Source organism: Rhinopithecus bieti, unplaced genomic scaffold (assembly GCF_001698545.2).
Source record: "Rhinopithecus bieti isolate Rb0 unplaced genomic scaffold, ASM169854v2 scaffold_13174, whole genome shotgun sequence".
Classification (NCBI taxonomy): Eukaryota; Metazoa; Chordata; class Mammalia; order Primates; family Cercopithecidae; genus Rhinopithecus; species Rhinopithecus bieti.
Genome location: NW_016807335.1, coordinates 455,247 through 466,233, shown reverse-complemented (window position 1 = coordinate 466,233; position 10,987 = coordinate 455,247). Strand labels below are relative to the sequence as shown.

The following is a 10,987-nucleotide window of genomic DNA, read 5'->3' as shown; positions in this document are numbered from 1 at the left end:
CCACCATCTAAAGACCTGGAGGGATACATAGATTACTAGTCAAACAAGTAAGTGCTGTTTTCTATCAGAAGAACTCTGGGGAAATAGTAAGTTCCTTCTGATCTGATCCACAAGCCAAGTGTGTGATGGGTCACGTGTCCCTAAAGGCTCCAGATTAGGAACTGCACGATTTCGTGCAGTCCACAAAATAAAGAAGGATAGTGGTAGGGGGCTGGGAAAGCGGGGGTGCTTGGGTCTCCTTAGACCAGCCAGGGCTGTTTCAAGGTCCATACAGTTGAGGGTCAGGAAGACACAGTCCGACGTCACTGAAGAGTGCTGACAGGCCTTTAACAATTTAGCAAGCTGTATTTTTAAAAAGTGGACCTTAATGGGAAGACACACTGGGATAGCATCCTGGAGGGATTTTTTTTTTTTTTTAAGTTCTAATCAACTAGAAAATGTGACGTGGGTGCGTACTGTGATTATTTAACATTCATTATTCACTGTATGTTAGGTGCTTGGTTGATGGGAATCCCCAGGGCCTAGCTGCTGTTCTGTGTCACTCCTGATAATTTTTAAATTGACTACGTTCTTTTAACCATGTTTTAAAAAGTTGAACTACCCCAATGTGAACACTTTCCATTTTTGCTATATAATGAGAGTACTTTCATTCCTTTAATGCTTGCTTTTCCCTTTGATCTAACAATTTCTCTCCAAATTTCACAGTTTTCTGTTGCTTTAGGATTGAAAGAACAGATTAGCCCGCTGGGAGAATGAAACAGATTTAAAAAAAATCTGCATGATATTTCCTCCCAGTGAAATTAATTTAGGTTTAAATACAGGGGGAAGGGACACACCTTGTCCTCCAGTCTCTTTCTCTCACACACCTGAGCAGTTCCTATCCTGAAAGGGCACAGTCGGACCTGCTGCCAAGTCTTAAGTCTTTTGTGAGAATCTTTTCTGCAAGGCACAGTAGAAGAATCTTTTTCTCTTTGACACCCGGCTTTGTGTGGGCCTGATGACACGTTTGGACGGCTCTATTTCTTTGAAGGCCAACCTCAGAGGCCCATGGACGCGTCGGGCACTGTCCGTGGCTGGGTTACTTAAGTGTAGCTGGGTTGGCTTCCCGGGTGTTTTAGGAAACGCACCTTCTTGCAGGGCAGGGGCCGTCAGCCCCAGAGCAACAAAGGACAATTTGGAGGGGAATGGAAGGAGCGCTCCACAGTGGCTCTGTCATCCCAGGTTCCCTTCTGCCTAGCACCGTGGCCCTAGTGATCCCGCCTTCGCCCTCTGGATCCCCCACCCCCACTGTCTCGCTGCTCCAGAGCCCAGCGGGGCGCGGCGAGCCCCACCACCTTCCCCCACACCCTCCCTCCCCATCCCCTTCAAACCCTAGGAGCAGCGCTGCGCGCGGCAGCCGCGCTCGCCCCGCGCCCCGCGCCGGCCTCCCCAGCACCCCGGGGACCCGGTCCCCCGTCTCGCCTCCCCGTGTCCAGCAGCACAGCCTCCCCCTCCAGCCCCACTGGCGGGAGCTGTCAAGCCCGCGGTAGCCGAACCAGCCCCCGTGCGCCCACGTCTCCTCTCCTTCCTTTGTGTGTGCGCGAGCGGAGTTGGGGCGGAGGGATAAGGGGGAGGTCGCTCTGTCTGTCCGTCTCCCGCCGCCTCTGCCCGGGCTACTCGAAGTGCGGCCGGAGAGGCGGGAGCCCAGAAGAGGGTGCAGGAGCTGGCTGGGCGGCTCGGGGCCGCCGGGACGCCCTGGTCCTAGCCGCGCACAGGGTAGCGCGGACGACAGAGGGGCTCGGCGGGAGCCGAGATCCGCCCGTCCCGGCCGCCCCTCGGCCTCCCTCTGCTCCCACCTACCCCCTGACACCCGGAGAAAAGCGTGCAAAGGCGCGGAGCGGGACGGAAACCACAAATAAATAGCGGCGGCGGCAGCGCGTCATCTGGTGGAGCAGGAAGTGCAGGCAGAGTCCGGAGGCTGGTGCTTTCTGCGCGTCCCCAGGACTTTGCCATGGGCTGGGGGCCGCGGAGGCTGCGAACGGCCGGGCGAGGGCAGCGGCGGCGGCGCCCGCACCGGGGCTGAGCGAGCAGCGACGCGAGGGGCGCGCGGAGATGGCAGCGTCCAGCAACTCCAGCCTGTCCGGCTCTTCGGTGTCCTCCGGTGAGTTTCAGCCCGTCGGGCGCGGCTGCCGCGCCGGGTCTCGCCTCCTGCCCTCGCTCCGCACCCTGGGATGGACAGACCCTACCTGTGGCCGTCCCGCCCGCTCTCTCGGAGTGGGGGCAGGCGTCTGGGGTGACACTTGTTTGGTTCGCTAGCACCTCGGTGCCCAGAACACCTCCGCGCCTGACATCTGACAGCGCAGAGGTGGGAGAGCGGTGGTGCCCTTAGTGTGCGGACGCGGGTGTTCTGGGGCTTGGGGTGCAGCGGACGAAAAGCGAAAGGAGCGGGCAGGCTGGCACTTTCTGTCGCAGCTGGAGCGGGGGCTGGCGGGGCGGAGAAGGTTGGGGTGAAGCTGAGCGCCCCGACCTGTTTGCCGTGCCTCGTCCGCTACCCTGGACACCCAAATCCGGAGCAGAGGGGAGCAAACCCTCGCTCCTCGCAGACTTGATTTTCTTTGTTTGTTTCAGAAATTAGCTCTGTGGAGACACTCGCTTGGGCATGGGTTTGAGACAGCAGCGATGAAGGGATGTGTCTTTCTGATCCTGATTGAAGTGGGTTAGGGGAAGGGAGGTCGAGCCCAGCCTCTGACTCTTGGCATATTTACGAGTGTGTGTGTGTGTGTGTGTGTGTGTGTGTGAGAGAGAGAGAGAGAGAGAGAGAGAGAGAGAGACTCTTTAGACATTTTCTAATAATACTGTCTGTAATTTCACCAGCAAGGCATACATTTTTTTTTTCTTTTAAGTATGGTTGAGCAAAGGGAAGGCTTCTTTCAGCTTCTCTATGGTTGACCCTCGGGTCTAATTGAAGAGAAAAAAATTGCTAATGAATCTGAAGGAGTAGGAATCAATAGAAGCAGACCCACTGGTTTCTGAGTATGACAGGTTGCTAATCAGAATGATGCATTAGGTAGAATTCCTCTACCTCTCTGGTCATTGAAAACTTTAATGACAAACCCAAAGGGACAGCTGATAAGACATTTAGTGTAGTATACGGTATTTAAGGGTCAAGAAGGTCATGAAGTCCTAATGGAAGAGTTCAATATATTAATATTGTATTAAGTCCCGTTGGGCTGTTTTCATTATTATTCACAAATTAAGCTCAAAGGAATAAACACCTTTTTGGAGGCATTGGATAGCAAGCAGGGCATAAAGGCAACCACAGCTTTCGATGTGTAACTCATTAAATCATAAATGCAAGGTGAATTTGACTAAGGTGCAATTGTGATGTGGTACAAGGTGATCACTTGAAAGCCATCTGTTATCTTTCTTGGCAGGTTTAGTTCCTGGGAAATGGCACTTCCTTTCTCGATCACTGCCAACTAATCGAAAACACGTTGTTGTTAGGTGTGTGACATAGTTCAAGTTTCTAGTAGTAGCAGCCAATGGGGCAGAAGTCGTATCTTATTAAGAGCAGCAACAAGTTGACCGCCGTGGTTTTAATTCTGAGAACTCAGCAAATGCTACAGTTTATTTTTAGTACCCTCAAACCACTGCTGCTGTTTTTCAATTCATTTTGGTTGACTAACATTGAATTGAAAATACAGTGGTGTTGGCTTTCTATTAGCTTATAGTTATTCCTCTCAGAAAACTGCCCACTAGAAAATGAACTGGTGGGGCAAAAGAAAAGACGAAAGGAGAAAGGACAAGGAGCTGGTGGTGTCACATGATTTACTGGTGGCATGAATTACAGCTGCTGTGGCATCTGAATTTCCAGATCTTGATGTAGCTTAAGAAACCTGATTGAAAATCCTAACAGCCTTCGGAAGAATACATTGGTTTGAAACAACACAGTATGAGATTTAGATGATGTTAATTGCTTTCAGATAGGATGGAGATGCCCATGATGGTTCTTTTTCCTGCTTTATTTACCCCTATTTTTAATCCTAAGGGAAACTGGGAAATTATGTGAAAACTGAAATTCAAAAAGTGGGCATGGATGTATTATTGTTTGGCATGAATCAACCTAGCCCATGAGTTTATACTGCCTAATTCCCCAATTAGGCACTTTGTCTTGAAAAATACAGCATTGTAGTTCTCTTTTTAAGCACACTTACCATTGTGTGGATCATGAATAATTCAGATGACACAAGCAATTCACACCTGTGAGAGGTGTTGGGCAGAAAGAATAGAGCCTATTTGTGGTGGCAGCTGGGCTGTCTCAGGCGAAGGCCAGAACCTGAGAAATTAGGGCACTCCATCAGTCTATTAATCACTATTTTCAAGGGCCTACTATGTGCCAGGCAGTAAGTTATAAACCTCAGCTTCAAGAAGGCTAAGGGGGAAAGATAATTATAGGCTTCCTTCTAGCTCTGAAGTTCTGGGAGTGTTGTCTTTTAATTCTGGCTTCACCACCAACCAGCCCGGTATCTTGGAGTGAGTTACTTAACTTCTCCAAGACTCAATTTCCTCATTTGTAAATGAGGCTGATACTGATGATAAGACCTACTTCATAGAGTGTCTTGGGGATTGAATGAGATAATGTATGTATTTAGCACAGGGCCTAGCATTTAATAAATGCTTAATGTGAATAAATTTTATTTCTTCAAGGAATGAAAAAGAAGGCATTCATGGGCTCAGAATTTAGGTGCAGGTATGAATCCAACATACATACAATCCACTTCTTTCATCACATGTTAAATTTGATCTTGAATTTTGGGCTTCATTAAATAAGCATGCGAGTGTCTTCCAGGTTTCAGGCATAGTCCTGAGTGTTTGTCATGGAAGCATGAATCAAGATCCTTTTCCCTTATCATCCAGCAGCCGAGACACACACGCAAATAGCAACCTCTACTCCAGTTTGATAAAACAAATTCTGTGGAGGAGGGTGGAGAGGAGAGGGATTGACTTAGTCAAATTAGAGGGGTCAGTGGAAATGTCATACGAGTTGGGCCTTGAAAGCTGAGTCGAATTTTTCCGGAAAACAGATGGAGAAAAAGACATTTCAGGAAGAGAGAAGAGCTTAGGTAAAGGCCTGGAGATGGGTAAGTTCATGGCCTTATTTTGACTTTCTTCCTTGGGGCCGTTGATCCTTTTCCACTTGGAAAAGTTATGCTTACAGGCCCATAAGCAGCATCATGCACAGAGCTGCCAGCTCACTCATTGCTGCTGCTGATGTAGGAGGTTTTCTTTCTGTTCAGGTAGCAGTGGGTTTGATGGAACAGCTCTGGAAGCCATAGGTCATTTGGGCAATTGAGCACTGAAAAAGGAACAGTTGATTCTGTAGTGTCCAGCATAGACAGAGGTGAAGTCAGCATGGGTTATACCTCTCATAGAGGAATAGCAGCGGGAGATTTAAGTCTGTTTGTGTTTGCAGAGTAAAGATCTAATAATTTGCTCAGCATTAAGGTCAAAGTTACCTGATTTTCCTGAGAATTTGCTCTCACTAGCTGCTGTCGAACTACGTCACCCAAATGTGTCATTTATTCTACGGTACCAACTGAGACATAACAAATGAAATAATCAGGTTACAATTAATTTAAAAATACATTTTCTGAGAACTCTTCACGAATTTTCTTCTGGAATATTCAATTATGTGTAAAAGAAATTGCTTTATCTTTGTTTTAATGATAACCACTGGTAATTAAATTTCACAATCACCTGGATTGGCAGGAAGCTTTGATTACCTTTATTATTTTAAATTGCAAAAAAGAAAAGTTCTTATCCTTAAGCTTCTAATTTAGCCTGTGGTACTTCGTTATATTCTGAAATAAACAGCGGCCAATTTGCAAAACAGTCTTCTTAATAATCATGGGTTACGTTTGCTTTTATAATTGAAATAAGAACTTTTTGCATATTAGCAATATGATTGCCAAATGGATAATTTCACAGTCAAGAAAAAAATCAACCCAAGCAAGTCAATAAATAAAGAAGATATGCCGGGCGCGGTGGCTCAAGCCTGTAATCCCAGCACTTTGGGAGGCCGAGACGGGCGGATCACGAGGTCAGGAGATCGACACCATCCTGGCTAACATGGTGAAACCCCGTCTCTACTAAAAATACAAAAACTAGCCGGGCGAGGTGGCGGGCGCCTGTAGTCCCAGCTACTCGGGAGGCTGAGGCAGGAGAATGGCGTAAACCCGGGAGGCGGAGCTTGCAGTGAGCTGAGATCTGGCCACTGCACTCCAGACCGGGCGACAGAGCGAGACTCCGCCTCAAAAAAAAAAAAAAAAGGAACATATGAGATGTTCTCTGTAACTGAAAAAGGTAAAACATTAAATATTAAAGGAACACCAAGAATAAGAAGTTAAGATCTGGAAACATAAACACACTGTATTATCAAAATAAAATTGACACAGACTTTTAAAATTAAAATGCAAACAGAAAAAGGTAAAAAGTCAGTATTAGGTGCAGTCATCAAAACCTTAATTGGGAAAAGAACATTCCTGAATGGATTGAGGTATTTATTTCTTTAGATTCTATGCAACAGTAATGTGGGCCAGGTAAATCATGCTGTTTTCTGCTGTCACACTGGTGTTGATGTAGAAATGATAAATAGGAATTTTCATTACTCATTATTGGGGATTCATAACCAGTAACATAGGTAAGTCTTCCATATTCCTAGATGCAGACGGCAAAACTGAACTATAGTAATTCTGGCAAGACTTATGTATGTCTAACTAGAAATTCTCTGCATCCAATACTACAAAACAGGGCATCTTATTGAAACAGACATTCTCACTGAGAAGTTTTCTTTTGGACTTTTGGATTTTTCAGAAATTTTCTTCTGGAATATTCAATTATGTGTAAAAAATTGCTTTGCATTTGTTTTAATGATAACTGCTCGATAATTAAATTTCACATCGCCTAGATTGGCAGAAAGACTTGATTGCCTTTTTTATTTTAAATCACACATGCACAAATTCCGATTTAAAATATAATCTCAAAACACTTGCAAAGCTAAAATTAACTCTGTGAGAGAAATTATTCACTCAGATGAGGAGTAGTAGTCCTTGTTGTTTTTCTCCTGAGCATTCCACACCTCATTTTAACTTATTAGGTTTTATTTTCCATTGTAGCTACTCAGATGAACTGAGTGATAGAGTCTGAGAGGTAAGGAGATTTTTCTTAGCATGCTACATATTTGCAGTGTTTGACAAGGGGGACCCAATGATTTGTGAACTTGTGCTGAAACGTGGTTCTCCCCACTAACGCCGTGAAGTGCACTGGGTGACCCTGTCATTTGCCTAACTTTTGGGGAATGTGAACACCAGGTATTTTCCATGGCCAGTCTGTGCAGGGTTTAGCTGGACAGTGTGTTCTGAGAGCTGCCACCTGGGGCCTGGCCTGAGTGTCAGCCCTGCTGAGGGCCATCTGCTGCTGGGCAGGGTCTCCCATTTTTGCACAATGGTGAAAATAACTGGACATTCGGTTTGGAACACCTATACATGAGCGGTGTCACATAGGAATGTTTTGGAAGAGTTTTCTGCCAGAAGATCAAGATTCCTGTCAAGGCAAATACAGACAAAAAGACATGAACCTAGTGATAGACAGACATATGATTAATAGCATCCCCTATCACCCACCAATCATGTATCTTTTATGAATGTGTGTATTCTTATTTCATGGCTTCTGAAATAATGTCGTTTAATTTTCAAAACAAAATGGCTTTCCCCCCCCTACTTTCTTTCCTTCCTTTCTCCATTCTTCCCCTCCCCTCTCCCTTTTCTTCCCTCCCTACCTTCCCTCCCCACTCCCTCTACCCACCTTCTTCCCCTTCCTTCCTCCCTTCCTTCCTCCCTCCCTCCCTCCCTTCCTTCCTCCCTTCCTCCCTCCCTCCCTCCTCCCCTTTCCTTCCTTCCTTCCTTCCTTCCTTCCTTCCTTCCTTCCTTCCTTCCTTCCTTCCTTATTTTGTCTCTTTTTCTTCTCTCATCTGTTGTTGGTCAGATCTCTATTTAGAGATGTTTTCATCAATCCCACATTTGATTTTCTTTACTGTTCATAGTTTGCAAATCCTCTAGGCACCTTCCTGCTTTTCCTTCCCTTTGGCCCATGGGGAAGGAAGCTGGTATTCTGTCTCTCACATGGATTCAGGTTAGGGGGTCAAGTTGGATACCTGTGTCTCTGGCGCAGGCTAGTTGGTGTGACAGAACACAACGATGTGTCTCCAAGCTACAGATAAATGCAGAGGTTTATTTAAAGTCTCCATGGCTAGAGGAAACGGCAGTTAGAGATGGGCCGGCCCTATAGGTAGTGAGCTCTGCAATGGGACCTAGGTGGCTCTCCTCTGGGACCTGAAGCTGAAGCATTGGGATGAGTATCTCATCCACTGGCCACAAACCTTTCAGCTGTGCATTCTGGGAGAGCCAGCCACTAGCTGCTTGTGCAAATAACCTGCCTTTCTCCTCATTTATAATTAATCATACACCTTTGTGAGACTAATCTGAATATAGTCTGTATAGTATGAACTAATTGTAGCATTCCCTTGCTTCAACAATTTGGCCTGTCAAAATCACTCAACCTCAGCCTATTTGTAGTGCAATGTAAAGTATTATTTTCAATCAACCAATATTTTAATGTCCTAAGAAATAAGAGCTGGACTGACTAGATTGAGAACAAGGAGGAACCTTGGTAGTTGTTTAACAGATTCCACATTGTATAAGAAAATCAGAGCCCAAGGAACTCACAAATGATCTCATGCCACTCAGTTACTTGACAGCAGAGCTAGAGCTGGAACTGTCATCTAGGACCCAAGCTCCTGTGACATTAATGCTCCCCGCACCCACTTCCTGGCTCATCCTAAAGAGTGGCATCATCCTTAGAGAATTTCTTGTAGACTTTTTTTTTTTTTCTTTCTGGCCTCATAGAGGCTGCGCTATTTAATTACTTAATACTTTCAAAAAAGAAGTCATAAAGTGCTTTATGTTTTAAATGGGCCTCAGATCTCCAGGCTGTTGTGCCCATAAAGACACAAAGATTTAAGTGGCCTAGGTCTGCCCTAACTGTGTATAGCTGTGTTGTCCAGTGGTAACTACTAGTCACATATGGCTATTTAAATTTAAATGTAAAAATATTCAGTTCCTAAGTTACCCTAGGCACGTTTCTAGTGCTCCATAGCGCACATGGCCAGTGGCTACCATATTGGACTACACAGATACAAAACATTTTTATCATTTTTTTACAGGAAATTCTCTAAGATAGAGACAAAACTAATGTAAAATCAACAAACTAAAAAGAGAAAATCTGATCCAGTGCTCTCCCGTTGCTGTATGTGCTTCTTGTGCTGTTTAGGTTATCTTTCACTAATTTTGCAAATTGACTTTTTAAAAAAGTAATTTCTTTATGACCTTGAGGGAAACTGTGGAATGACAGCTAGAGGATGATATTGGGGAGGGTAATTAAAATGTTTATAAACTCTCTAGTCCTGAGGTATGATTCAAGCTTTATTTAAAAGTGATTTCTTGTTTCCCTAATGGCAACTCAATTTCTTTTTCAAATAAACCCACAGTGAGTTCTGATTTCACCCTCAAAGAGGAAAAAGTGCCCATGTCCAAAAAACGTTTGGATCTTACCATTGTATCTCCTTTAAAGACATCGTAAGGAAAACTGTGAATGTGTGGACTGAGGTTGCTAGTGGCATATACAAGCCGTGTTATTTAAAAGAGCTTTTCTACCAAGCTGGCCATCAGCGGCTAGCTAGAAGGATTTTACTTCTACAAAAGCCCACATCAGGGCAAAGCAATTGCATTGGTTTTTAGAAAATAAAGTTAGCTTTTGGAATTTTCAGCACATTTAATTGGGGTGAAATGCATGCAAATAAGATGCAGGAACATGACAGTTTCTAAGAAAAGGAAATAGTTCTCCTTGAACTTCTGTTACCATCCTCAAGTGAAACAAAATGGGAAGGTGGAAGGTATCTTTAAAGTGTCAAGTAACTGTCAAGAAAGAGGTGAATGTTGAGGCCATTGGATTCAGAAACGATAATAACCAAAAGACTGTGACATGGTGATTTGTTATTTATTGACAACTTAGATCATAGATTTAGGGCAATATGAATCACAGAAGCACTTGGGTGATAACCTTATGCAATTCTTTTCTCATCGGAGGCCCAGTTCCTGGATTTTATCGGGCCCCATTATTGCCTTCTGCACCCTCAGTACTGGCTGGATATTGTCCTTTTCAAGGAAGTGAAACCTAGCGCTTACTTATTACTTCACGTAATGCCATATTAGCAATGTAAAATGCTTTTTCTTACATGATGTTGCTTCCATGGAATAAGCCCAAGAGACTGTGTTGGGACAGCAAAGAAAGGGGAAGCAGGGAGCGTGGCTGTCGCAGTAGATCTCCTGCAGCATCTGTCAGAGGGTGGGGGCTGTCATTGTCCTCTAAGGGTCTGATTCTCAAGACCTAGACCTGCACTGTCCAGTGTGACAGCCACATGTGGTTACTGAGCCCTTGAAACACGGCTAGTCTGAATTGAGATGTGCTACAAGTGTAAAATTCACACTAGGGTTCAAACCCTTAGTACAAAGCCAAAAAATATAAAATATCTGATTCATAACCTTTGAAATATTGAATATATGTTTAGGTGATAATATTTTGGATCTAGGCCTAGTACAGTGGCTCACACCTGTAATTCCAGAACTTTGGGGGGCCGAGGCAGGTGGATCACCTGAGGTCAGGAGTTTGAAATCAGCCTGACCATCACGGTGAGACCCAGTCTCTACTAAAAATACAAAAAGTAGCTGGGCATGATGGCGCGTACCTGTCATCCCAGCTATTCAGGAGGCTGAGGCACAATAATCGCTTGAATCCGGGAGGCAGAGATTGTAGTGAGCCGAGATCGTGCCATTGCATTCCAGCCTGGGCAACAAGAGTGAAACTCCATCTCAAAAAAAAAAAAAAAAAAAAA

General features: G+C 44.9%; 1 protein-coding gene and 1 long non-coding RNA gene across 2 annotated transcripts in view; one reads left to right on the top strand and one right to left on the bottom strand.

Annotated features, from left to right (window-relative positions):
• Nucleotides 1-837: 837 nt before the first annotated feature.
• CHN2 (chimerin 2) overlaps nucleotides 838-10,987 on the top strand; it is a 327,093-nt gene continuing 316,943 nt past the window's right edge. Inside the window, 1 exon segment of the mRNA XM_017881350.1 lies at nucleotides 838-2,140. Coding sequence (XP_017736839.1) covers nucleotides 2,092-2,140 — 49 coding nt within the window. The 5' untranslated portion in view covers nucleotides 838-2,091.
• The window catches only part of LOC108535360 (uncharacterized), a 12,431-nt gene continuing 8,446 nt past the window's right edge, over nucleotides 7,003-10,987 (bottom strand). Inside the window, exons 5-6 of the long non-coding RNA XR_001887213.1 lie at nucleotides 8,192-8,247; nucleotides 7,003-7,581 (exon numbers count right to left, since the gene is read on the bottom strand). This is a non-coding gene — a long non-coding RNA (uncharacterized LOC108535360). The remainder of the gene's footprint in view (nucleotides 7,582-8,191; nucleotides 8,248-10,987) is intronic.